This window comes from Acinonyx jubatus, chromosome A3 (genome assembly GCF_027475565.1).
Source record: "Acinonyx jubatus isolate Ajub_Pintada_27869175 chromosome A3, VMU_Ajub_asm_v1.0, whole genome shotgun sequence".
NCBI classification, from domain to species: Eukaryota; Metazoa; Chordata; class Mammalia; order Carnivora; family Felidae; genus Acinonyx; species Acinonyx jubatus.
The window spans coordinates 62333610-62360648 of record NC_069388.1 but is presented as its reverse complement, the minus strand read 5'-3'; the positions used below and the strand labels follow the sequence as shown (position 1 = coordinate 62360648).

Here is a 27039-nt window from a genome sequence, read left to right as displayed (position 1 = left end):
AAGTCAAGGAAAGTTAAAGACTGTTCTCAACTAAAGGAGACCAAAGAGAGTTGACAACCAGATCCAATGTAGGATTCTGGTCTTGATCCTTTTGCTATGAAGGACCTTGTCAGAACAATCAGTGAATCTTGAATGGGGCCTGCCCATTCGACAGTGGCCAGGTATCAACATCATAATGTGCCATGTTACAGTGTGGCAGTGTAAATAATGGCAGCATAAATACCCTGAGTTTCATGGTTGTACTGTAAAAGGGCAGTGTGCTAGAGCACTGCCTCTCAAACTCGGGTACATAAACCACCTGGGGATTTTCCTAAAATGCAGATTTGGATTCAGTAGGTCTAGGTAGAGTGTGAGCTTCTGCCTGTCAGAGCAGCTCCGAGGTTAAGACCCATGCTGCCTGTCCAGAGCAGTTAGTAGTAAGGGCCCAAGGAAACCTGGGGTGAACATTTACTATTTGCCTCCCACTCACCTTCCTCCCTTTTTTGGTCCCAGACTCTGGTGTTTCCTTTGGGAACAATCTGCTCCCCTTGGTGTTCCTGTTTTGGATCAGATGGTCCTCGGTGCCCAGGCAACGAAGCATGTAACCTGGGTGTCATCTATCCCGTACCCTGGCCACTGTGAAAGGTTCAACACTGGTCCTCAGACCGAGCCAGGGCCAGTGAGAGGCAACTCTGAGAGGCCTGGCTGAGCTCACACAGCCTCTACAACCATCTTCATCTTTTAGAGCCTTCTTAGAATTTCCAAGCCTTACAGTGGCTCAGGACTTGCCTTTTGCCCTCCAACTCCTAAAGGCCTCCAAGGCTTTCCAACCCCCACACTGGACTCTACCACATAGTAGCCATGTGACTTTACCTAGCAAACTGAATTTTTGCCTCAGTTTCTTCATCTATAAAATGGGATACCACCCCTCAAAGGGGTGAGAATTCTAGGATACCCCTCCACATAAGTGTTTTGAGCTGTCCCTGGTATAGATCAGATGTTCAATAAATCTTTAATTGTTCAGTTTGGCTTTTGGAGCCCATGATCCCACACAAAAAGAATGGCATCTCACTGGTATGTTTTAGGTCATCTTCTGTATTGAGAGTGACTTAACACAGAGTTTGAGGATCCTGGAAGACGAGGCCAAACATTTTGCTAGGCATTGTTATTGATTCCTATGGATCCTACCAGTTCTCACACAGCCTACTCAATTCATTCCTAACTCGCTCCCATCTTGCACTGAGTTGCCTATATAAATACATACGAAAAGGAAATAAATTAGCAACATTGTAGATGTCCCCAAGTATGGTTTTCATTCCCAGAAATCGCAAGCTCTGGCCAGTGATCAGAAATCCCCTTCCACTGTCTTTATTCTACTGCCATCCTGTGGCCAGCCTGTGCCACTGCACATTGAGGGCTGGTGTAGCTGAGCTCCCTGTGCTGTCCTCCTGGTGCCCGGGATGGGGCTCCTTGGGAGGAAGGAAAGGAGTGCAGTTGAAGGGTCTTCTAGAGTCCCCACCAGCAAGCAGCAGTCTGGGCATGAATCACCAGTCTTGACTGGACTTCTGTTTGATGAATCTCAGGGCCACATAGTACAGGATCACAAAGCCACCACTGATGCCAATAAGGATGAGGTAGATGACGTAGAGCGGGTATGAGTTCAGGCCCATGGAGCTGAGGATCTGGGGACACAGACATCAGTAAACCCACTGAGAAGACGTTCAGATGAATGTTATCTTTTTAGAGTCGAAGGCCTCAGCTACTTACTACGTCTCCCCGGATAGGGATGGTGAGGTTGCCGACAGCCATGTGGTAAGTGTGCCCTTTAAACTGAATCTGCATCAGCCCTTCAAAACACCAGCGGAGGAAGGAGACTTTGGAAATCCAAGCGGGCACTGAAAATAGCGAGACTCATGTTATTCACACAGGCTAACCTCCTGCTCCCTGGGAAACACTCCTGGAGACGGGGCCCTGGTGGCTCTTACGCAAGGGCAGCAAGGTCCCCGAGGGAGCAGGAGGGCAGGGAGAGGGCAAAAGGGCAAGAGGGGCAGCTTGGGACATGGATTGGGACAGAAGGGCCAAGTGGCTACAGGAGTCACCACACGTTTGATTGGTAACAATTTGAGAGAGTAACTTATTAAATGTCCCAGCATGTTCTCAGCTCCATGGAGGTACAACTGACATTTCTGAGTCTGTCCCCTGACCCGATGGTGGTATCACAGAGCTAGGAGTAGGAGGAAGGAAAAAACTTGGCCCGAATGGTCAGGAAAGGCCTGGCAGAAGAGAGCAGCTGTAGGGAATGGCGCCCTACAGAGAAGAGCCTCACAGGCTCAGATGTGAGTGCATGGAGGGTGTTGGGGACTTCAGAAGAGCTAGGTGGAGGCAATGGAGAGTCAGCAGCCCTAACTAGAGGACTCAAGCAAAGCAGCAACATGGATTTCCGCCTTACAAAAAGCCCTTTCCATGGGCAAGGGTCGAGAGGGATGTGGAAGGATCAGGGTCACAGAGACCATAGCTGTGGTCTGACACCAGACAGTAAGGCCAGGGCTGGGGGAGATCAGGCAAGGCGACATCTGAGAAAGATGTAGGAGGCAGAATTGACCTGACTCCCAGGTGAATGTGGAGAGTGAGAGTCAAGGGTGGCCTCCAAGTGTCAGCTGAGGGATATGAGAAGGTGCCATCTGCACCCTCTCATGGAGACATTCCTTTGACACGCAGGACAGTTGGCAAGGACACCTGCTCCCAGAAAAAACAGGCTTTAAATGGATCTAAGTGATGAGTCCTCATCCCCAAGTGAATATAGGCTTCATCCAACCCCGGAAGGCCTCAAAAAGCTTGACCAGGGGAGGGGAGCACGCCTTACCTATCCACAGGTTATCCAAGCTTATCATGAAGCCCCCGGTGAGGTAGAAGGAGTTGTAGAGAGCATTCCCAAAGAAGGAGGATGTATGAAATGTGGGGAGCAGGGCAGCGGCACCCAGGGCCATGATCCTGCAGCAGAAGACCACCAGCCACACCAGCAGGAAGTGCAGTAGAAAGGGCTCCAGGCCCGGGCGCAGGTTAGCCAGCCAGTAGATGGGCATCCCATAGATTATGATGTAGACACAGTGCTCTGGAAGCTCCCCTAAGATCTGCAAAGAATAGCCCTTGCAAGGATGTGGAGCTAATGCCTTCATTGCCAATTGTTCTTTAAGAGTTTGAAGATAGTGTAACCCTCAAGGATGTCAACCCTCCCTCCTGCTAATAGCCAGACTGCAGCAGGAGGGCCCGTGAGGGGCCCATGGGACCCTGGAACATGAGCTCACTGCTGGTTTCCCACTGCAGATGCCACGTGCTCCATCTGGGAGAGTTCAGAACAGTTTCCCCCGCGGAAGCAGCGTGGCCTGGTGAAAATGGCAGTTGTGTATCTATTCTCCTGTTTCAAAGTCCCCACCCTGCCTGCCCAGACCAAATAGCTGTGGGGCTTTGAGAGAGCTCCATAACATCTCTGAGCCTCCACTTCCTGGAAGTAAGTACAGTAACACCTGCTGACCTGCTTCCTGGAGATGTGGGGAGACTGGAGAGGTAAAGTATGCTGGATGTTTCCCATCTTTTCTTTTCTTTTTTCAGATTTCTGCTGACCAGGAAAGTGTCACTCTTGGTCTACAGTCCTGGTCTTCGGGTAAATGTTTAAAAAATAGCAAGTCTCTGTAACCCCCTAGGGAACGTGACAGCAGCAAGCATAGATGATGCATGGCCCCTGGTTCAGCAAAATACTACTCTGGAGCTTCTGTACAATGCAGTGTAGCTTTCTCTGTCCCTGCCCCCCCACCTGGTAACTTGCTCTCAGCCCTGACCAGTCACCTTGGTAAAGAAATATGGACCAGCAGTGTACAGCCCGTCTTCTAGTTCATAGTAAAGCATTGCCCTCTCTGAGTGACCTAAAAACGGGGAGAAAAGGAGAATGAAAAAGTGACATTAATTTTCAGTGTTTCTGTTTTTGAGTCTCTTTTAGCACATTTGTAAATATTCCTGTGGCCTAAATGTGTCCTATTTTTAAAAAGCAGGCAGAGTTAAACCATCCTAATTTAAGGTGTTTGTAATTCTGTAACTTCTGAACTGCTGTCAAATATAAATCCCGCTATTATAGGAATATCTAATACTGCTTGGCAATCTGTGTTCATTTGCATACTAATATTAATGTGCGAACCTTAAAAATCATCATCTTCTTTTATTTCACAATCATGGTGAAAACAGTCAGCAAACCCATTCTCCCCAGGAGTTTGGAGGAACAGAGGTCGGCCTTGGACCAGCTCAGAGGGGTGACTACCACCGTGTCCTCTGGTTGCTCCGGGTGTGGGTCACAGAGAGCAAGGCACACTCACATTTGGATATGACATCCAGAATCACGTTGAAAGGGATAAGAGCTCCAATCATGAACAAGAGGGCAGCTGTGTCCATAAAGGAGAGCTTGATGGCCCCATGGCCATAATAGAGGAACCCAATGACCAGGGACATCAGGCAGGCCTCTGCTGCATGGATGAGGAGAGTTGGCAGGTCTCGGAAATCGTTGAAAATCTGACGACTTAAAAAACAAAAGAGGTGCCAAGGGAATAACATACACCAGCCCCGTGACACTAGCAATGTCCTTCCGTCTATGCAGGGATGAAAGCCTCACTTTACTCTCTCATAAAATGGGGGAATAGCAGTACCCAATAGCAGTACCCCCCTCGCAAGGATTCTGAGGCTCAAATGAGATCGTGGATGAAAGCATCTGTCTCACCGTATGTACATAATAAATAATTGTTACTTTACTGTCAGTGTATCAGCCTTGCAATTTTACTTAAACACATTATCTTAAGGAAATAGTGTGTAAAGATGCACCTACAAGGAAGTTTGTTGCAGTGTTACTTGTCATAGCATAAGCCTGAAAAAAATCTGACCATCAATATACAGTTTGCAGGAAAATGAATTATGGCTAGATTGGAATGCTGAGGAAGACCTAACCGGATGACAGGTACAGGCCTATTCTATGTGCATCCAAAAACAAAAAAATGGTTACAGAACCATATGCAGAGTATGATCCCACTTATGAATTACAATGCTTGTGTGCATGGGAATATCACCCACCAAACACTTGGGTCTCGTTTACTCTGAGGGCTGGCCTAACAGGAAACCTTCTCCTTCCACTGAGGTTCTCTTGTATTGTCTGAATTTTTCATAATGATCCTATGTAATTTCTACAATCATTCAGCCAGTAAGAACATTTTGATTTTGTTTAAAGAATAAAAGTAACAGGAGTGTTCTGTATTATACAGAGAGAGCTAGTGCTAGTCTTGACGATACTGGTTTTTAAAAATTCTACCTTTTGCTTTCTCCTTCAAATTCACTTTATATAGAAAGGGCCTAATTTGACACAATAAAGAGGTCTGGGGTAGGGGAGGTGGTGGTGGCATGAAATGGCAGATAATTACCGGATCAGCATGGTGAACTGCTGCACAGGGCCAGGCAGCTCAGTGGAAGTCAGGGGCTGGTGAGTGTCCTGGGGGAGGGCCTGGCTGTCAAGAGGCAGAGGGTGTCATGGGACATGCGGGCGGCTGCCTTCTGCAAGGAGCTCTCCACCCAGAGCCGCCCTGGCCTGCCTTACCTCTCCAGGCAAGTGCCCTCACCCAGCTCCTTTGCCTCCGCTCTCCACAGAAAGTCATCGAAGCCACGAACTTTTTCTCGGAACACGGCTGCAAGGGACCAAGCCTTCTCCCTGGTGGCCACTTCCTGTTCTCTGCTTCGCCTGTCGATGCTAGTCAAGTCCACTGTAAGTAGAGGATGTGGGGCCATGTGTGGCCAGGTCTCTGCACCTGCTCACAGGTGAGGAGCTCACTGCAAGGCCAGCTCACAACACTGGTCAGCCCTTGGAGGTTCTGGGACATGCTCCCCACCCTGTGAGGGTGGACCATGAAGTGATGGGAAAAGCAGAGAGAGGCAGAGAGATACCCAGGGCTGGCCTCCCCCGTGCTGGGCCTAGCCACATCCACTTCAGGGGAAAGCTTGCTTCAGGGAAAAGGCAACAGCACAGGCCCTGTGGGCCCTGGCCTCCATCCCAACACCCAGGCTCATTATGGGGACATCCCTAGGACAGGACAGGACGCAGTGGGCCTTTGGAGCCAAAGGTCATGGCACAGTTATGCCTTGACTCCAGCTCAAGTCATTAAAGCTTGTGACAGGGACTCAGCCTTCCAGGTGTGCCTTCTACCCATGAGGGGAAAGGAGGCTGGCCATAGGACAGCTGGGAAGTCTGGGCACTGGGAAATTCTAGTTCTCACTGTAGATTAGTAATGTGGCTCCCTAAGCAACCTGTCTAGAAGGGGAGAATGTTTTGGCTGGAGGTTGCCAATGTCTGGCCAACTCTAAGCAGAGCTGTCACCGCCCTCCACGGGAAGGAGCTGGCATGACCAGCTGGAGGTGCACCCACCTCTATGTTACTTGTGGGGAGCATCTGGTAGTCCCAGCCACAGCTCTACTCTCATGGGGCTCCTGCAATGTCAGAAAGGCACATCCACCCAGTCACCACTAGGACCCTCCTGAACCCAGCCTCACTGCAGGCTGGAGGGTGGCTCACCTCCCTCCATTTCTCCTCTTAACCTCTGTCTCTTCCTTCCTACCATTTTCATGACATGTCCCATGGCAGGATAATGTCTAGGAGCGGTCTTGTAAAATGCAACATGTCTCCTCGATGTGCAGGGCTGTAGATCAGAACACCAGATTCTCTGGGTACTGCCAGGCCCTGTACCCCAGATTGGTAGGTGGTAGGCAAGAGCCCCCCACCAAAAGTGATAAAAATATAAAATAAAGAAAAACTTCTGTTCAGGTCTGTTCTAGGCATTTGACTTCTGGTAACCCCGCTCTGGAGTTACTGCATGTTGCTCCCATGGCCAGGTTGACAGATGCCCTCTGCCCCCTTTATCTGGAAATGGCTAGCCTCAGGATGATACGCTGCCAGGAAGCCAAGCTGGCTCCTGAGCACTGGGAGGGAGGGTGACCTCTATGTGAGTTCACACGCTGTGAGTGCACAGGGGAAGGGCTGGCAGACTGGAGAGAGTCCCCCTGGGGTGGGGAAGAGCACTGGATGCTGACAGGAGGATGTGGGCCCAGGGCCAGGAGTCAAGTTGGGGGCTGGACACACTGGCTGGGAGTCCCAGTTCTGCGTCTTACAAATTCTCTGCCAAAGGTTTAACTCTTCAGACTTCCGTCTTCTCATCTGTATGGATGGAAATGGCCTTGGCCTGACAGGGCTGTGAGAGTCAAAGGGACACGCTCTGTAGCTTGGTGCCTTTGGGCCCAATGTCTGCCCTCAAGGACATGGTCCCTGTTGTCATGGTTATTGGTGAGGCCTTGCTACACTGGGCCATCTTGGGAGGAAGGCTGGGGCTCCAGGTGACATATTGGACAAGCCACAGCTACTGTCTCCCCGCCCCCTCCCCCCAGCCGCCCTGGTAAAGCTGTGTGGCCTGGCCAGCAGCCATGGCACGCCTCAGCATTCAGGGTCCAGGGATCTGCTTTCAGGTCACACACCTGTAAAGGCAACTATCTCTCCAGGAATGAAGGAACTATCTCTCCAGGAACTAGCTTACGCTTTCCCTGAGGGCTATATGATTGAGGGCTCAGGACCCTCAGCAGGAAGGCCTTTCTGGGGGTGACAAAGCAATTTTCAGACCTAGTGCCTCATTGACCAAGACCTCCAAAAGGCCCTGAACTCTCCGGGCCCTGGGGTCCCTCCACCATGCAGTGCTTTCAGGCTCCCTGCCTCTGTGGGGGCACCAGGGCACAGCTTGAAGATTTCCTGGTGGCCTCCTAACCTTAGGTATCCTAAATTTCCCTAAAGAGTCTGAATAAAGACCACAATTCTAGAAAATTGATCCAAACCCTCTTGAATTCTATCCCCCCATCACCCGCTTTGGAACTCACAGGTTTCTTATCATGCACACAAGAGTGGCTATGTCAGAAGCAGGATTTTCTTGGGCCCTTGTTTCTAGTATTTGATACTCCGCAAAGTGACACACATTCTCCAGCTCGCTGGGCCGCCCTGCTCCTATATCCTACTCCCCTGAAACCTCTGAGAGCTTCCCTCCGAAGCTCTCCATCAGGCCCTGGTGGGGCTTCGGGGGGAGGAGGGGTGGGGGCGCTGCTTGGGGGCTCACCATAGAAGTCTGCAGGGTTGCTGTAGCGAGGACAGGGGTGGCCGATGGCTGTGAAATACTGCACCATGTGCTGGGCTGCCCCCAAGTAGATGGTGGTGCCGGACGTCATCAGGAGGACCAAATCAAAAAGCCTGAAAATGTCAGACCGAGGCTGGTGGAGGGAGATGAGCACCAACCGGTTGCCTTTGGCCAGGCGGTACAGCGTTTTCACCAGGTTGTGGGCCGTGAAGCTGTCGAGGCCGGAGGTGGGCTCATCCAGAATGAGGATTCCTTCCCAGCGGAGACAGGGGCCTAGTGAGCCGGCAGGACTGTGGCCGGTGGGAGGCAAGCCACGGGGGCGCCTCTGTCCAGCCTCCTCCCCGCCCCCTCACCTGGGTTCCACAGGAGCTGCACCGCGATGCTGACTCTGCGCCGCTCGCCCCCAGACACGCCCCGCACGTACGCGTTGCCCACGCGCGTGTGGGCGCACTGGCGCAGGCGCAGCTCCGCAATCACGTCGTCCACCTGCGCGGGAGGACCCAGCTTTAGGCGCGGCGCTGCCCGCCTCGCTCCGGTTACGTGGGTGCTGTCCTGGAGTAGAAAGCGGCTGCCCACCCTTGCCCCCCGCCCCACCCCCTCCGGGTGGGTTTGCGCTGTAGCCTTCGCTGCCCCATGCAGTGTTTGCTCCCGCATTTTTTCTGCATATCCTGACTGGCTCTCATGCGCCGAGGGCGGCGCCATGTTGGGAACGTGGCCGCGACCTGGGGACAGGACAGCAGGGCACTCTGCCCACACGGAGGACCGGAAAACAGGTAGACACTCCTCTCACGTTTTGTCCTGTGCGGTGAAGGGACCCGGCCAGGGCGTAGGCGGCTTACAGAAGGATGTGGGGTTTAAAGGCGGACAGAGGGCAGGGTACCGATGGAAGGATGGCGAGCTGGGCTGCTCAGAGTTGACCTGTGACTGGGCCCTGAGGCGGGGGGGGGGGGGGGGGGGGGTCGACAGGGGGAAGGATGTCATGGCTTCTTGGGGTCACCGGCGTCAGGCAGTTACCCTTTTGTCACGCTGGGCCTGGGAGAAGGTTCTGGGCAGGCGTAGCTGGGCAACAAAAGCCAGGGTCTCGCGGACGGTTAGGTTGGGGAGCAGGTGGTCGTGCTGGCGCACGTGGGCCACATACTTCCTCACGAGCTGAGGCGTGCTGGGCTGCCCGTTGATCCAGATTTGACCTGACTTAATTTTGCCGCCGTGGCCTCTCCCGGTGATCACGTCCAGCAAAGAGGCTCTCCCACACCCTGCGAAGCCACCAGAGACCTCCTGAGAGCAGAGCTGCGGGGGCTAGCCTGGAAGCCCTGGCTGCCCGCACACTCTTTCAGCCACCCTGGACTTCTCTGTCCTTTCAGAAGTGACCAAGGCCCTAGAGAAAGTGGCACAGCTCTTGGACCCGGATGGGTCAGCCTCAGCACCTGGAGCTCCAGGGCTTTCACCTGCAGCCAACTTGAGCTGGAGGTACGTTAATGTCGGGGGTTCAAGCCGCTCAACTAGCGGATCCAGGCTCTGAGATGGCAGGGGACTTTGTCAGTATTCACAGGGACACTGGGATTCCCAGTCCAAGTGGGAAGTCCACTTTCCTAAACAGCACTTTAGGAGAGGTGTGGGTGGCCTTTGCTGTGGGGACTGCCTAGTGCAACTGGAGAGACCTTCCATGAATCAGGAGAGAACACCAAAGGCATTCAGTTGGCTGGGATCTCCAATTCCGTAAACTTCTTCATTGGCAAACACTGCTGCCACTACTGCTGATTCTACAGAAGCAGCCAAAATGCCTGAGGCTGTTTGGATTTATTATAAATTATGATGAATCTTCATTATTTGTTTTATTTGTTAAGCCTCAGGAAGTATAATTGATAAGTTATAAGTTTTAAATTTAACTTTATAAGTTTTTATAAAAAAAGTTTTTATAAAAGTTTATAAATTAACTTTTTAATTTAACTTACAAGTTTAAAAAAAAAGTTTATTTATTTTGAGAGAGAAGAAGAAAGAGAGCACAGGAGGGACAGTGAGAGAGGGAGAGAGAGAGAATCCCAAGCAGGCTGCATGCTAGTGGTGCAGAGCCTGATGTGGGGCTCGAACTCACAAACCATGAGATCATCGCCTGACCCAAAACCAAGAGCAGCTGCTTAACTGACTGAGCCACCCAGGTGCCCCTAATTGATAAGTGTTTCTAAGCAATCATTTAAATAATTTCAGTCAAGTAAACCTGAAGCTAAACAACACTGAACCTAGAGTCAAGAGTCCTGGAGACTGCTCAGCCTCTCCAAACTTCACTTGCCTCAGGGATGCTAACAGCTGCAGAGTCATGTGTAGCGAGTATTAATTGTGGGGACTCTTAGGCTTTATGGAAGTGCCTTGGAAGGCCCGTGTATCTCCCAGATTCTCAGTTCATGAAGAAAAGCAAATATAACAGGAAAAGCCACCAGGAGTTACAAACAAAAACAAAATTGGCCTCTGAAGTGTCTGTTTTCTTTTTTAGATAAGAATTGCAGAGGCAGAGCCAAAAGTGGGCAGGACTTGACCTGTGGTGTTATTTCAGTTACAAAGTGCATTGACATACATTATCTTGTTTGATCTTTGGTTAGACAATAAACAGAATTTTCTTATTGGAAGACTAAAAAATTGGAGATGTTCAAAAGTTCAGTAATCTTTACTTCTGGAAATGATTAATTAAAAAGAATAAAGTGTTCTGTCTAACACCATCTAAAAGAGAAACACCTTGATATGAGAATCAGAAGACCAAAGTTCTAGTTCCAGCTCTGCATTAAATGTATGCCCTTAGGTGAATCACTCACTTTGTCTAGACTTTAGTCTCCCCCTCTGTTAAATGAAGGTGTTCATATGTTGGGGCGGGGGACAGGAGGACACTCTAGAAATATTGAGGACCAGATAACTTAAAAACCCTCCATTAAAGAGGCTTCCAGACTGGTAAGGAGAAAGAAATAATACAGTGGAGAGAGTGAACACCATTCTCCAAGACCCCTTTCAGCTTTAGCATTGCATAATTTTAAGTTTGGCTTGCAGAAGTCACTCTGAGGCACTCCAAGATTCTGGATCTTTGCAGATAGTTGAAGGCTGCACTAAGACTTGGAAGGACTCTCAAAGAAGTGGGAGCTGTGGTGGGTGCTGTGCCTACCAGGTTGTGGGAGAAGAGTGAATGAATGCCCCTGGCATGGAAGAGTCCCCTGAGAAGAACATTCAATTCTGAAGATCTTAGAAAGATTTTTGCTCTGGATGCAGCTTCAAGAGGCACACTCATGATTCATAATGATGGCAGCTATCTGACAGCTAGTAAATGGAGGGACTTGAACTGGGATTTGAACCCAGGTCCACCTGACCCAGAACCTGTGCTTCTCACCCACTCTGCTGTGGTTATTCTACTAGTCAGCAAAGAATTCTGTGAGAAGCATCCATCTGTCTGAGGGACCATTCTGCATTCCAGAAGAGACAGAACCCATCGCCTCACTGTTTGCCCTTAATGGTACCTGAGCTCCCTATGATGGCCAGCATCTGCCCACTCCTCACTTTGAAGCTCAGATTTTGGATGCCCAGCTCACAAGAATCCTTGTGAGATGCCCAAGGCATCTTGAACTGAGCCAGCTTCTCAAACCAGGGCACCTGGGAGTCCATGTCCACCTGTGGGGAGATATTGCAAGGTTCTTCAGAGGGCTGAATAGAGGGTTTCAGCAACTTCTGTTCAACTGTACAGAAGACATCCTCCTGCTGTTGCACAAAAGGCCTAAGGGGCCCCCACCTACCATGCTGAGAACCTGAAGCTGCCATTTCCAAGTCTGAAGTTAAGACATGGGAAGCATGTGTAATAGCAGAATGGAAATGAAAACATAAAGCAAAACAATGTCTTCAGTTCTTCAGTTAATGATAATTTACTAATGATTTGTTAAATGTTTATTACGTGCAAGGCATTGTGTAAATCTCTTTCTATTTATTATCTCATTCAGTCCTCCTTGCAGACCTATAACATAGGTACCATTATAATCGCTGTTTTACAGGTGAGGCTCAGAGCAGTTACTTTTTCAAGGTCGCACAGCTAACAAGTGGCAGAACAGAAAATGCTTATGGTGAGGCTCATTAGCTTGTCCTAATTCACATTCACAGGAGGCCAGCGTTGGGCCTCTGAAGTTTACCATTCTGCCCCCCCCCCCCCCCCAGCGTATTCCATCTGAACTGCCAGGGGTCTACCCCCAAGGAGGTCTGGTAAATGGGGTCTTGAATCTGACCAGGGGGGCCTTCAGAGCCTCTGAAAGGCCAGGAGTCCTTGCACTTTGGATATTTTATTAGCTCCAGGGACAGTGTACTTTGCAAGCAAACAAATAACAAAACACGAAGCTGGTGAAACCTGAAAGTCTATAGTTTAGTGAAACCTGAAAGTCTGTAGTTTAGCAAATAGCGTCACGGCATTGTTAATTTCTTGGTTTTCATTATTTTGCTCTGGGTATGCAAGATGTTAACATCAGGGGAAGTTGGGCAAAGGTTACATGGAAACTCTGTACTATTTTTGTAACTATCCCAAAAGTCTAAACTTACTTCAAAATCTGAAGTTAAAGTTGGAGAGATTTGTTTTTTCCCCAACAGGGTCACATAATTTCTTTATGTTTTAACAGAGGTCTTTTTTCTCTAATGCCTCTCAACTTCCAGCTACAGTATGTATAGCTGAAGGAAGTCTTGTGGTACTTTCATCCAACATGTGAGGCATCAGCTTGGCAGAGGGCCCTCAGGATGGGCTCACCCTTACCTTCCACTTGGGGAATCATTTGGCCTTCCCTGCCCACTCCTCCCACCTTGTCCTCAGGTATGCCTCTACCTGGTAGCTGAGATCCTGGACCTCCAAGGTGTTGGACTGGCCACTGTAGGTGAAGTATAGGCTGTTGTCATTTTCAGAGAAGAACAAGCTGTCCTGGAGGCCCTGCTGAGAAACATGACAGGTGAGGGGCTTCTTCAAAAGCCACTTAGGACTTAGGAGAAAACAGGGAGGAGACCCAAGAGGTGAGAGCTAGCAGCAGCTAGTGTGGTTGAGATCCTGAACTGGCAACATGGGTTTAGGCAGATAGAGCCCAAGGGCTCTGAGAAAATAGGAGCATCAGTGAGGGCAATCTTTTTTTCCCTTCAGAGGGAGCTTTGCGGCTTCCCTGTAGCACAGCTCCTGGCTCCAGAGAACCTCAACCCCAAATTGGTGGAGCCCGAACCCAGGCACCCTATGGTGGATGAGACCCAGACTCTGGACTAGAGAGAGCTTTGTGAGCTGCTATGCTTTGGGGAGACCTTAGCTGGGGCTTGTCCTGAACTTTTCTCTTCCCTGCCTCTGACTTACTATTTCCTGATGCCAAAGAGACTTCACATGCCCGGTATGTGAAGGGATACAGCTATCAAAAAACTAGTGCTCAATATTTGGAAGACACAATCCTTAGAAAAGTTGCATCTTGGGGCACCTGGGTGGCGCAGTCGGTTAAGCGTCCGAATTCAGCCAGGTCACGATCTCGCGGTCCGTGAGTTCGAGCTCTGCGTCGGGCTCTGGGCTGACGGCTCAGAGCCTGGAGCCTGTGTCCGATTCTGTGTCTCCCTCTCTCTCTGCCCCTCCCCCGTTCATGCACTGTCTCTCTCTGTCCCAAAAATAAATAAACGTTGAAAAAAAAATAAAAAAAAAAAAGAAGCATCTTATTCTAATGAGGAGTATTCTAATGAGGATGATTTTGGAAGAAGCACCATTGTTATGTCATCATCATTGTCAATATCTTGTTACTGTTGTTGGAGTGATGTTGTATTTGTACATCAAGTAAATCGATGTTTTGTGGTATCGCTGATACCTTTGAATGGTATTAGCTATCAGCATATCTAAATTCCTTCTATTTTATCAATTCAGTCATTTAAATTATTGAGGCTCCCCCAGAAGAAGAACCTGCCTACTAACATTTCCATTTTTATTTTATTATTTTTTTCATGTTTATTTTATTTTTATTTATTTTTTTTAATGTTTATTTTTGACAGAGAGAGAGAGAGAGAGAGAGAGACAGAGCATGAGTGGGGGAGGGGCAGAGAGACACAGAATCCGAACGAAGTAGGCTCCAGGCTCTGAGCTGTCAGCACAGAGCCCGACACGGGGCTCGAACTCACAGACTGTGAGATCATGACCTGAGCCAAAGTCAGACACTCAAAGCGACTGAGCCACCCGGGCACCCCTTTAATGTTTATTTTTGAGAGAGCGACAGAGCATGAGTGGGGAAGGGCAGAGAGAGAGGGAGACAGAATCTGAAGCAGGCTTCAGGCTCTGAGCTGTCCTCATAGAGCCTGACGTGGGGCTCAAACTCACGAGCCATGAGATCATGACCTGAGCCAAAGTCAGACACTTAACTGACTGAGCCACCCAGGTGCCCATCAGGTTTCCGTTTTTAAATGCATGCAATTTTTCCTTTTGTTTCTTAGTGCAGGAAAAAGTGTATTTTTTAACAAGTTCCAGTTGACCCCATGATGTTTCCTCCTCAGAGCTGCCACTCACGCACTGATGTGTTCAATCAAGTAAGCAAGCAAGCATCCAATACTTATTGGGAGCCCACATGATGCTACAAGTTTGGAGTTTGGGATATGAAAGTGAAAAAGATGGTCTCTGAGAAACTTAAACTTTTTATTGAGGTAAAATTGGCATATCACATTATGTTAGTGTCAGGTGCACAACACAACAATTTAAGATTTGTGTACACTGCAAAGTCACTACAATATGTGTAGTTACCATCTGTCATCATGCAAAGAAACTTAGATTAAAAAAATTTTTTTTAATGTTTATTTTTGAGAGAGAGACAGAGACAGAATGTGAGCAGGGGAGGGGCAGAGAGGGAGACCCAGAATCCAAAGCAGGCTCCAGGCTTTGAGCTGTCAGCACAGAGCCTGATGCAGGGCTCAAACCCACAAACCATGAGATCATGACCTGAGCCAAAGTCAGATGCCCAACCAACTGAGCTACCCAGGTGCCCTAGAAAAGCTTAGATTTTAATGAATGGGACAGGTGGTCAAGATGGAGCAAGACAGGCCAGGTGTAGAGCAGGCTGACCTCAAGCATCCATTCAGGGTATGTTTATACTGTGTACACAATGCCTACATGTGCTTTGTGTGCAAATAAAATGACTTACGTTATGTGAAAATAGCCTCCAAAAGTCTCTGTCAAACTTCCCCTGTAGTGGCAGAGGTCAGAAGTCCTTGGAAAGGACCACAGAAATGGAAGATCAATACAGGTGATCATCTATGACAGTAACTATCAGTGAGTAGTCCCCAGAATTGCAGGGCAGTATGAAAACAACAGACCATGGCTACTTATCTTATGATGTTAGGATTATTACCATAAAGATCCTAAATTATACAGAAGAAACTGGGAAACGTGAATACCTACTTTAGCAGAAGGGCTATCTCTGTGGAATAGAGAGGAATGCAAGAGAGAAGGGTACAGGGAAGAACGAGGGGAGTGAACTTCACAGTTCTTGGTAGTTAAGTTGCAGGTACATAAGAGTTCACTGTTTTTTCAGCTGATCTGAACTATCTCAAAGTTTGTTTTCCATCTAAGAGAATGAACCTTTGAGTAGAACTCCAGAGTAGTACTCCCACCTAGCCCCTCAAGTGCCAATGCCTCCAGGGCAGGAGCTGGCTATGGAGATGCAGGAGGGGTGAAGGTCTGTGCCCTCAGAGATGGAAAGGGAGATCTCTCCTGGGGGAGATCAAGGCCAGCTACAGAAGGTACTGAATTTCAGGCAGGTCAACCCTGCACCTGACCCTTGCTCACCACTTCCACCACTAGCACTCACACTGCCTAGTTTCTCCATTTAATTCTACTAAACTGTCAGAAATTCTGGCAATTACTGAGAGACTCATTGAGCTAACATAAGATGCTTATTTGTTTGATTATAAAAAGTAAACATCTGCAGGAGGGACATTAAGTCAATTGATATAAGATATGACTCAGCTCAGAAATTGCTTCCTTGAACTAACACCTGGCCAGGTTATATTTCAAGTGGAGGGGCAGCTAAGAAAGGGACATTGGACATTTTGGGCTCTGGAGCAATATGTGCAGGTGACCTAATGCCTGAGTGGGTTCCACTTTCCAGATAAGTGCTTTGGAAAGGTGGACCATGCTGGGGCCCTGGGGAAAGAGGTGTCACAATAGGAAGACAGATAAAAGGAAGGAAAGAGGTGCTCCCTGTTGCTGGGGGGTGGGCAGTACCCCCTCATCTTAGGCTAAGTAGGCTGGGCACAGGCAGCCAGGGACCTCAGCTGCCATCAAGGGACCATGACTTCTGGGTCACCTATAGTTGGTTAAGCAGCCGACTTTGGCTCAGGTCGTGATCTCCTGGTTCGTGGGTTTGAGCCCTGCCTCCAGCTCTGGGCTGACAACTCAGAACTTGGAGCCTGCTTTGGATTCTGTGACTCTCTCTCTCTCTGCCCCTCCCTGGCTCGTGCTCTGTTTCTCTTTCTCAAAAATAACGTTAAAAATAAAAAGGGGGGATTGTGACTTCCTGGAGCTACACATGCAGCACAACTTTCAGAGGAAGAGAATTCGTTTCTGGGTTGGAGACCGCCTCTGCTCCATTTTTAAGTATTTCCTTGACTCCCAGGATGGATTTGTTAGGTTTTGAGGTTTTGACAAATTCTCTGTATTTTTCAAATACTTAAATATCTATTCAGTTGACATCTTAATCAGTATGACTGTCAGAATATCACTTAAATTTCTGACAGGTGACATCCAAAAAAGCAAAAGCAGGTTTATTTGTAGGTAACCTGTTCAGCTCCTGCTGGGCTACATTGTAATTTCTCCTTGTATTAACTTCTGATCAAATGCCTGAGTCAGAAGCACAAATTAGAAGGGAACTTAGGGAGCACAGAGCCCAAGTTCCTTTTTCTAAGATGAGGAATCCATGCCCTTGAGTAGTAGTGATGTGATGACTCAGTGTCTGTGCAAAAACATGCAGGGTTTGTTCTTGGCTGAGGGGATGAGCCTGGGCCTTTATTAAAATGCTCAGACCAGATCTTACACATCTTTGTCCTGAGGACTGAGCCCCTCTAGTCCTCCTCTGGCCACACTCCTGCCCATGGACTGTGGGCCAAGGGCACTTGCCACTCCAGGCACCCCAGGCCCAAGGGGCATTTGTCTGTGGAGAGCGAATGGAATGTGGGTAGGCAGGATGGCGTGACCACATAGGGGTGTGTGAGTCACATGTTGCACTAGGGGTGTGCAGAGAAGGGGGACAGACTGTAGCACAGGGGTGGGCAGAGAAGGGGACAGAGAAGGGAGCCAGAAGCCGGCTCCCCTGTGCCACCACATTCTAGCTGCTGCTCCAAAAGGCCCTAGGATTTCTAAACTTACATCTGGCCTTTCAGGTTGTGAGGAAGGTATGTCAAAATAGGAAGATAAAAACTTAACAGTTCTTAGCTTGATAACTTTAAAATAACTAGACATAAGATATGTATCCCTCATCCATCCTGTTGTACTAGGTGCCATATTTGTTGGGGGAAGATTATCACTTGGAATCTTGAGTTACAGAATTGGAGAAAAGGAAATTGGAAATGGCAGGCTTTCCCAGATGTTGGATTTGGGCAGTTATTTGCATTCCATGCTGTGGTAGCTGATTTGTCAGCCTTTTAGGCAGAAAATGTCCCCAAAGCCATTACTGACTTTATATACTGTTCAGGCTGTGAGCACTGCAGTCAGCTCCTACGAGGCATTTCTCGGCAGGAGCTGGCCATGTTCCCAGATCAGAGCTGGCTATTAGTTATGGCTGCAGGGCAGACTAGGAATGGACTGGGTTGAAGTCCTATCCTAGCAGGTGAGGACAGACCAAGTGGCCCATGGCCTTCCCTTTTGGGTGTGGAGTCCACAGACCTTTCTTGTCTTTCTCTCCCTCCTCCCCACAGCAGGCAAGATGGAAAGGTGGGCTGGGGTGAGGTGGGGTGCTTCCTTTCTGTCTTCCAGTTTAGCCTCCTGCTTCAAATCCCACCCACATCCTTACTTTAGTCAAAGGCCATTTCTCAAGTAACCATTTCTCCATGTAACTTGGGTGGAGAACTTGTACCCCAACCTCTTGGCCCCCTGACTTGCTGTCTGTCCCTTTCACCTCTTTCTGGGGTCTTATATCTGCCTGTTGTGGTCATGTTATTATATTCCCATAAAAGTTGCCTGCCATCATATGTCATCAGTTTACTGCCTCTGAGACTCTGAGCCTGACAGACACACAGATGAAGGAAACACTGCAGAGTCCCCGGTGTGTGTGAACACATCTCTGTTTGGAGTCTCATTCAGAAAAAGCTGCATCAGCCCAAGTAACAAACAGGAACATCATTTCCCTGTAGGAGTGTGCCTTAGGGCAGGAAGTGACCTCAGAGACCCCCCACCCACCCCTGACCCCTGAATCCCTTCCCCTCAGCCCTTTGATGCCTAGGAAGTAGAGTCCTGCCGCCATGTTCTCCCTCTGCTTGTGGTCCTGGTGGTGAGTTAAAACAAAGTTCTGGAGAGAGGAAAGAAAGGTCTGATTTGCCCCCAACCACCATGACTGAGGTGACTGCCCATCACTCACGGAGGCATCCTGGGGAGCAGCCCTGTTCCGCAGCCCTCTGTCTTCTGGGACTGTCTCAGCCATGGGGCCCAGCGGTGTCTGTGCCACTTTGCTGAGGCTTCCTTCACCTTAGCTGCTACCTGACTGTGCCAGTGTTTTCTCTTTCTCAGAGTTGGGCAATATCTGGCCCTGGTTCACTGTGCCTCCCAGCACTCCTCTCAGGCAGGCCCTCCTACAAACACAGGCTGTGTGTTCTGCCTGCTGCCAAGATAGTGCACATGCTCTGGGTAAAGGTACATCAGATAATGGCATCCGTGGCCAAACCCCAGTCCAGCTGCTGCAAAGGTCTGGAGAGGGACTCCAGAGCCCTGTGAGGAACAAGCAGGGCACTGTGCTGCTCACTCCTCTGTTGGGGCTCCCCCAGGAAGGGTCCGGCCACCCAAAAATTCACCTCTTCTGCCTCTTGGCCATGACTGAACTCCCATCTCTGACCTCTGTGGGGTCCTTGGGGCTCCAAGTAAACAGTGGCCCCCAGAGCTCCCCAGAGGAGGTTCCTACAGCTTGTTCAAGGCCTCGACACAGCCTGGGCATTCTCCATGCCTCCTACAGTGTCAGGTAAGGTTGATGCCTCTTCTTCCTGCTGGGAACTTGAGGCTGGGCTTTGTTTTTGTGGTCATGGCCTGAGGTGAGTGGGCCTCTCACCCCCTCTGCTGGCTTTCCTTGCTAATGGGGAGCATACATGGAGGCTTTGGGCTCCCTCAGTGGATCAGGGTGGAGAGAGGAGAGGGGAAGGGCTGCCAGTGGTAAATGAACAATGGTGAATGGCCCCCCTCTTGCCCATGGCAGGACATGGAAGCTCTAACAGTGAGGCAGCTGTGCTCTGCCATGTGCCCAAGCTTTGGGCCTCTTACCCCTTCCTTCATGTTCCCCCGTGTACAGCCTGCCCCATGGGGATGGAGAGGGCTTGGGGAATACTTACAACACAAACGGTAATGAAGCCTGGTGAAGGAACACAGGATCAACTAAAGGAATAAACAGTGTCCTTTTTGCTATGTCCCACCCAGCCAGAGAGAGCTGGTATTCAGAGCAGCTCCCAGGCAGGCGTTTTACACAGATGAGCTTTCTCGGTTACTACCTGCCAGCGTCCACAGAGAGGGGCACTGAACCGCAACCACACTTAAGAGAGAGGCACTGAACCCCAACCACATTTAAGAACCTGTCCAGAGACCACTGGGATTAGTGCTGAGGCACAAGGGTTTGGCCCCTTCTGGAACCCACACTTCCTTTCCTTTAAAGTCACCAGGTTGGACCCTGGTGGGACTTTACATCTTGCCGGCAGCAGTGGGACAGGCAGATCCTCAAGGATGTCTCCTTGTACATCGAGAGTGGGCAGATCTTGTGCATCTTAGGGAGCTCAGGTAAGCTTGGGAAGTACTTTAAATGTATGTTCTCAGTGAGCATTCAGAAAAGGCTTTGGCTTGCTTTGAACACATTGGGAAAACAGGTTTAAGTTGTAGCAAGAGGGCCACAAGTTTGGTATTAGAATGAAATCAAATGACATGTCTGACTGAATGGAATCTGGTACTAATGTGACGCCTTTAGAAAGATCCTTGGAAAAGAATAAACTCCTGGGGAGCCTGGGTGGCTCAGTTGGTTAAGTGTCTGAGTTTGGCTCAGGTCATGATCTCAAGGTTCGTGGATTCGAGCCCCGCATTGGGCTCTGTGCTGGCGGCGCAGAGCCTGCTTGGGATCCTCTCTCTCTCTGCCCCTCCCCCACTCACATAGTGTCTCTCTCTCTCTCTCTCTCTGTCTCTCTCTCAAAATAAATCAACTTAAAAAAAAATAAAGTCCTGCCTAACATATTAGTTAATTCATATTTCAAAGTATGGTAAGCCCCTAACATGGTGCCTGGCATGTAGAAGTACTCAGTAAACACAATTTCCCTGATTTTTATACTGTGCTCAGGGGCAGGAAAAAAATTAAGCACGAAGATACCCACTTAGCCCCATATCCATTGTTTTTTGTTTTTTTATGATGCATTTCAAATATACAGGCAAGAGTAGAGAATAAAGAAAGTTCATGTATTAACATCTGGCTTTATCAAATCTTAACATCAACATTATACCGTATTTGCTTCATGTCCTTTTTTTTTTTTTTTAAATCCAAGTCAACATATAGTGTAATAATGGTTTCAGGAGTAGAATTTAGTGATTCATCACATATAACACCCAGTGCTGATCCCAACAAGTGCCCTCCTGAATACCCATCAGCCATTTAGCCCATCCCCCCACCTATCACCCCTCCAGCAACCCTCAGTTCTCTGTATTTAAGCGTCTCTTATGGTTTGTCTCTCTCTCTCTCTGTTTTTATCTTATTTTTTCTTTCCCATCTCCTATGTTCATCTGTTTTGTTTCTTAAATTCCATATGAGTTAAATGATATTTGTCTTTCTTTGATTTTGCGTAGCATAATACACTTTAATTCCATCCATGTTGTTGCAAATGGCAAGATTTCATTTTTTTTGATCGTGGAATAATATTCCATTGTACATATAGACCATATCTTCTTTATCCATTTGTCAGTTGATGGACATTTGGGCTCTTTCCATAATTTGGCTATTGTTGATAGTGCTGCTATAAACATTGGGGTACATGTGTCCTCTTTTGTATCAGCATTTTTTTTATGCCTTGGATAAATTCCCAGTGGTACAATTGTTGGGTCGTAGGGTAGTTCTATTTTTAGTTTCTTGAGGAATCTCCACACTGTTTTCCAGAGTGGCTACATCAGATGCATTCCCACCAACGCTGCAAGTGTTCCCCTTTCTCCACATCCTCACCAATATCTATTGTTTCCCGAGTTGTTATTTTTAGCCATTCTGACTGGTGTGAGGTGGTATCTCATTGTGGTTTTGATTTGTAGTTTCCTGATGATGAGTGATGTTGAGCATCTTTTCATCACATCCTTTTTTTTTAAGGAATTAAATATTACACACTTCACTGAGGCTATCTTTGTGCCCATTTCCCACTTTATCCTCCTTCTCTATTTTGGGTTATCTACACTTGAGGCTGAATTCACTGTTTGTCTCTGTGTCCCTACATCAGCCAGTCATTGCTCTGGGCAGGTGTAGCCTCCAGAGAGGCAGATCCTTGTGTCTGAGGGCAATGGCCCATGGGGATCACAGCTGTTGACTCCTCAGCATTGACCCTGACAAGTGGATCTGCATGGACACTACAGGGTCCACTACTACACTAGGTTATCCCATACACTTTCAGGGTAAAAGATTCTGACAGACTGGCTTCAGAGGAGTTTCCTGGTTGAGTTCTTGTTTGCACTGCATTGTTGACATTTCCTGGCACTACCTACTTGCGTTCTCCTCTGTAATAGCAGTGGGTAACACAAGTCTGCAGAAGTCAAGCACGGTCAGCCTCATTTGTCCTGGGAGTTAAATCCATAGCCATTCCCCTGCTACAGCAAGTAAACAACTGGGTGGCAATAGTAGCATTAAGATTAAATGAGAAGGAATTCAGTGACAAAAAGTGTTAACCCTTTGCTGAGATTTCCTGTCAGTTCCTATTTGCAGTTTTTCAAAATTTCTAACTATATGCATGTACTGTGACATCCAGGGTCCTTCTAATTTTCCTTTTGTTAATTATTACATTCTTCTTTAAAAATAAGAAAACCTGAGTTATTCCTGTAGTTTTTTGCTTGTCTTCTTTCTGTAGGATTAGAGTGGTGTGTGGCACACAACAAAGAATGACTTCACATTCTCAGAAGGGTGTCCCACAGGCCAGTGTCCTGCTTCATGCACATCTCAGCAGGACAGTGGGTGGGAGGCCTTGATCTGGGAGCTCATGGGCTGGTTTGTGATCATACCTAATCATAGTTTTATAACAATGTCTATCCTGTTATACTGGCCATGAATTCATAGTAGACTGCAAATTCACCTGGGGGTGAGGTTTTGTTTTGTTTTGTTTTCTTTCTGTATTCTCAACAACTAGAATAGGACTAACCACATAGTAGGTACTTAGTAATATGTGTTGAATCAGTGGTATGTTAGCATTTCACAAAATGACATATGATTCCATTGGTGTCTTACCTCACACAGCGCTGTTTGTCAAATCTTTATTAGTGAAGCAAAAGAAGACAGATAGTCAAAGTCTCAGAACAGAATGGTCTAATGTAAGCCTGCCTAGGATCACCCAACATTCCGGGGGAGGGTAAATATATTTGACTCATTATTTGCTATCAGTTGGGACCCAGACTCTGGGCTGCTTGCTCCCTTGTAGAGGACTATTTAGTTATAAACAATTTCTGTCTGTTTAGGGAAGATAACTCCAAAGGTCATGGTTTTATTGCCCTATAGGGCATTAACCTTTTGTTTTCTTTTTTTATTGTGGTAAAGTACACATAAAATTTACCATCTTAACCATTTTTAAGTGTACAGTTCAGTGGTAATAGATACATTCACATTGTTGTGCATCCATCTCCACCATCCATCTTGCAAAGCTCTTGTAAAGCTCTTCATCTTGTAAAACAAACTCTACACTCATTAAGCAATAACTCTCCATTCCTCTTGCCTCCAGCCCCACCATTATACTTTGTCTGTATGATTTTGACTACCCAGCCTCATAAAAGTGGAATCATACAGTATTTATCTTTTTGTGTCAGGCTTATTTCACTTAGCATAATGTCCTCAAGCTTCATCCATGTTGTAGCCTGTATCAGAATCTCCTTCCCTTTTAAAGCCCTTTTAAATTCCATTGATAACTATACCATATTTGCTGCTCTGTTCATCCATTAATGCATCCATTAAAGGATACCTGAGTTGCTTCCACATTTTAGCTATTGTGAATAATGCAATGAAGATGGGTGTACAAATATCTGTTTGAAACTGTTTTCAATTCTTCTACCAAGAAGTAGAATTCTTCTTCTTTTTTTAAAAATTTTTAATGTTTTATTTATTCTTGAGAGCAAGTGAGCATGAGCAGGGGAGGGGCAGAGCGAGAGAGGGACACAGAATCCGAAGCAGGCTCCAGGCTCTGAGCTGTCAGCACAGGGCCTGAGACGGGACTTGAACTCACAGGCTGTGAGATCATGACCTGAGCCAAAGTCGGATGCTCAACCAACTGAGCCACCCAGGCGCCCTAGTTCTTCTACTTTTTCTACCAAGAAGTAGAATTTCTGGGTCATATTGTAATTCTGTTTTTAATTTTTTTAAGAAACTACTGTTGTTTCTGCAGTGGCTATACCATTTTATATCCCCACTAACACTGCACATGGGTTCCAATTTCTCTACATCCTCACTGACACTTGTTGTTTTCCAATTTTTTGATAGTAGCCTTCCTAAAGAGTGTGAGGTGGTATCTCATTGCAGTTTTAATTTGCAGTTACCTAATGCTTAGTGCTGTTGAGCATCTTTTCATGTGCTGCTTGGCCATTCATATATCTTCTTTGGAGAAATGTCTATTTAAGTCTTTTGCCCAATCTTGAATTGGGTTGTTGTCGCTGTTGTTGTTTCTGAGTTTTAAAGCTCTCTATGTATTCTGGATATTAATCCCTCATCAGATACATGATCGCAGATATTTTTCCTATTCTGTGGGTTGCCCTTTTACAGTGGGGATAGTGTCTTTTGATGCACAGAATTTTTAAATTTTCATGAAGTCCAATTTGTCTATTTTTTCTTTTGTTACCTATACTTTTGGTGTCATATTCTAGGACATTTAGCATTTTTGTATCTAACTTTGCATCTTCTTCTTTTTATTTTCCACTGATTATACATATCAGTTTCTTGTATTATTTTTTTTGAATAAACTTTTTCATCCTGCTGGTCAATGACTAATGAGTTGATAGGTAATAAAGTTGAGATATCTTTAAAAAGAGGTTAGCTATGTATTTCTATGTAAAAAGTATCCCAGAACTAAGTGGCTTAAAACAATAAAAATCATTACTATCTCTCAGGGTTTCTATGAGTCAGAAATTTGGAAGAGACTTTGTTGGGTAGTTCTGGCTGGAGTGTCTCATGAGATTATAGTCAGAAGCCTGCTGGGCTGCAGTCATCTGAGGGCTTGAGCAGAGCTGGAGAATCCACATGCAAGGCAGCTCCCCTGCATGCTGGCTGGCAAGTTGGTGCTTGCTGTTGCTTACTGAGAATATATAACATGAGAAAAGCCAAAGGCCCAGGAGAGAACCCTGAGTGTCACCCACAGGAGGCTGGGAGGGAGCAGCCAGACCAGCAGGATAAAACAAAGAGGATGAAGTGGCATCAAAGCCAAGGGAGAGAGATTTATAGAGCAAGGCAGGCAACAGTATCAAATGCTTTTGGGAGGAAAGTACCCACCAGATACAGCAGCAAGGAGGCAACCTTGATGACCTCAGGGAGGCCAGTTTTGATGTGATGGGACTGGAATCCAGGCCCGAAGATATTTGGAGCTTCTGTCAGAGTTGAGGTTGGATCACAGAAATAGAAGGTCAAGGAAGCTTCTAGTTCGAGGAACCACATACGAGGGTTAGGATCATGACTGGGAAATTTTAGAGCATGTTTTGAAAGACAACTTGAATGAAGTCACATTTTGTTTTTTTACACTCCCTCCCCTCTTCCCACACTGACCTCTACTGAACATGCTGGAGCTAACTCTGATCTTGGTCAGCCCATGGGTTAAATAAGAACACCACTGCTAATGGAGTTTGGCTCATTCGTCTTTGTACCCCTCACAGCAACAAGCAATTGCTTTACAGTATTTGAACAAAAGATCTTCTCTGCGGTTTTGCACAAATCATCATATCCTTGGTAGAATTCTGTCTTTTCAGGCAGTTCAGAACCTCTTGCCTGTTAACTTCTTAGCAGCCTGACCATGCTAATTCCTGTGTCCATTGACTCTCTGGGCTCATGTAGGTTTATGTCCAGTATGAAAACGAGGGGCCAGCTGGTGTCTTATCCTAACTGTATCACCTAACCTCTAACATTAGAAAAATGAAACCAGGGGAAAGCTGTTAGTGAGGTTCTCAGTGTAGGCTGAGGCCAACGTGATTTTACTAAAGGACTTGCTAGGTTAGTGCTTCTGAAACTCTGATATGTGTGGTAATTACCCAGAGATTTTATTAAAAAGCAGAATCTTGGGGCACCTGGGTGGCTCAGTCAGTTAAGCATTTGACTCTTGATTTTGGCTCAGGTCATGATCTCATGGTTCATGAGATGGAGTCCTGCGCTGGGCTGTGCGCTGACAGTGCAGAGCCTGCTTAGGATTCTCCCTCTCCCTCTGCCCTCCCCCCCCCCCCTTCAAAATAAATGAACACTAAAATATATATTTAGGGGCACCTGAGTGGCTCAGTTGGTTAAGTATCCAACTCCAGCTCAGATCATGATCTCATGGTTCATCAGTTTGAGCCCCGCATCGATTTCTCTGCTGTCAGCACAGAGCCGGCTTCAGATCCTTTGTTCCCCTCTCTTTCTGCCCCTCCTCTGCTTGTTCTCTCCCTCTCCCTCTCTCTCTCCCTCCCTCTCTCTCTCTCTCTCTCTCTCTCTCTCTCTCTCTCTCTCTCTCTCAAAAATAAATAAACTTTTAAAAAGTATGTATTTTACACACACACACTATGAAATCAGAATCTGATTCAGTAGGCCTGGGCTGGGGCTGAGAGTTTGCATTTGTGCCAGGTGCTCAGGTGGTGGTGTTGGTATTCCGACCACACTTGATTAGCAAGGTTCTAGGCAGTGTTCCCTATTTTCAGGAACCACTAACTGATCCCTGGTTGGGGGAGGCGGGTGCAGAAAGAAATTCAGATGTCCTAGATCCAAACGTTTTCCAAGAGCCTCGGTTTTCTTTTTATTCTGATCCTATTTTTTTTCTTTTTCAACTCAAAATAGCTTTAGAAGCAAATAGGCAGACAAAGCCCCTCCAGTCCTGACTGGGATGAAAGAAATGCCTCGTCTCTCTGTGACTTTTTTGGACAAGCCTGAAAGACTCATTGGTGGCATGAGCGTTTGACTCAAGAGGCTAAAGAGAGAGCAAATTAGTGCTAGACCAGGGGCCCACAGAGGGTCTGGGGATGGCCTGGCAATACCTCATGGAGGGAGTCTTCTTGGGCCTTGTCTTTTTGTCTCCCAGGCTCCGGGAAAACCACGCTGCTAGATGCCATGTCTGGGAGGCTGCGGCGCACGGGGACCTTCCTTGGGGAGGTGTTCATGAATGGCCGGCTGCTGCACAGGGACCAGTTCCAGGACTGCTTCTCCTATGTCCAGCAGGTGGGCGCATCCCCAGTCCCCGCCCCAGCTGCTGCAGCCTGGCCTCGGCCACTGCCATGCTGATGCCTCCCTCT

The 27039-nt window shown here is 47.6% G+C and overlaps 2 protein-coding genes across 5 annotated transcripts in view; one reads left to right on the top strand and one right to left on the bottom strand.

The window, feature by feature from the left end:
• Window positions 1-972: 972 nt before the first annotated feature.
• ABCG8 (ATP binding cassette subfamily G member 8) lies at window positions 973-18981 on the bottom strand. 2 transcript variants are annotated; one of them, XM_053200535.1, is made up of 13 exons: window positions 18749-18981; window positions 13003-13107; window positions 11666-11816; window positions 9186-9424; window positions 8525-8657; window positions 8154-8423; window positions 5606-5768; window positions 5433-5516; window positions 4344-4543; window positions 3823-3899; window positions 2843-3110; window positions 1747-1874; window positions 973-1661 (listed from the first exon to the last, which is right to left on the bottom strand). In XM_053200535.1, exons 1-13 carry the CDS (start codon window positions 18809-18811, stop codon window positions 1524-1526), a joined length of 2019 nt encoding a protein of 672 aa, XP_053056510.1. In that variant the 5' UTR covers window positions 18812-18981; the 3' UTR covers window positions 973-1523. The 2 variants fall into 2 exon arrangements, with proteins under 2 accessions (XP_053056510.1, XP_026928369.1); XM_027072568.2 differs by having other exon boundaries at window positions 13003-13104; window positions 18749-18980.
• Window positions 12067-27039, top strand: part of ABCG5 (ATP binding cassette subfamily G member 5) — a 39344-nt gene continuing 24371 nt past the window's right edge. Inside the window, exons 1-3 of one of the 3 annotated variants that reach the window (XM_053200536.1) lie at window positions 12067-13123; window positions 20024-20145; window positions 26829-26965. In XM_053200536.1, coding sequence (XP_053056511.1) covers window positions 26858-26965 — 108 coding nt within the window. In that variant the 5' untranslated portion in view covers window positions 12067-13123; window positions 20024-20145; window positions 26829-26857. Of the gene's footprint in view, window positions 13124-17506; window positions 19343-20023; window positions 20146-26828; window positions 26966-27039 lie in introns of those variants that run through there. The other 2 variants (XM_053200537.1, XM_015074434.3) reach the window with 2 other exon arrangements.

Coding starts and splice junctions, on each gene's coding strand:
- ABCG8 (XM_053200535.1), bottom strand. CDS start 18,811: ATGGCTGAGACAGTCCCAGAAGACAGAGGGCTGCGGAACAGGGCTGCT. Junction 3,900..4,343: donor TCTGGATGTCATATCCAAAT/GTGAGTGTGCCT, acceptor CCCCGTTTTTAG/GTCACTCAGAGAGGGCAATG. Junction 1,662..1,746: donor TCCCTATCCGGGGAGACGTA/GTAAGTAGCTGA, acceptor CTGTGTCCCCAG/ATCCTCAGCTCCATGGGCCT.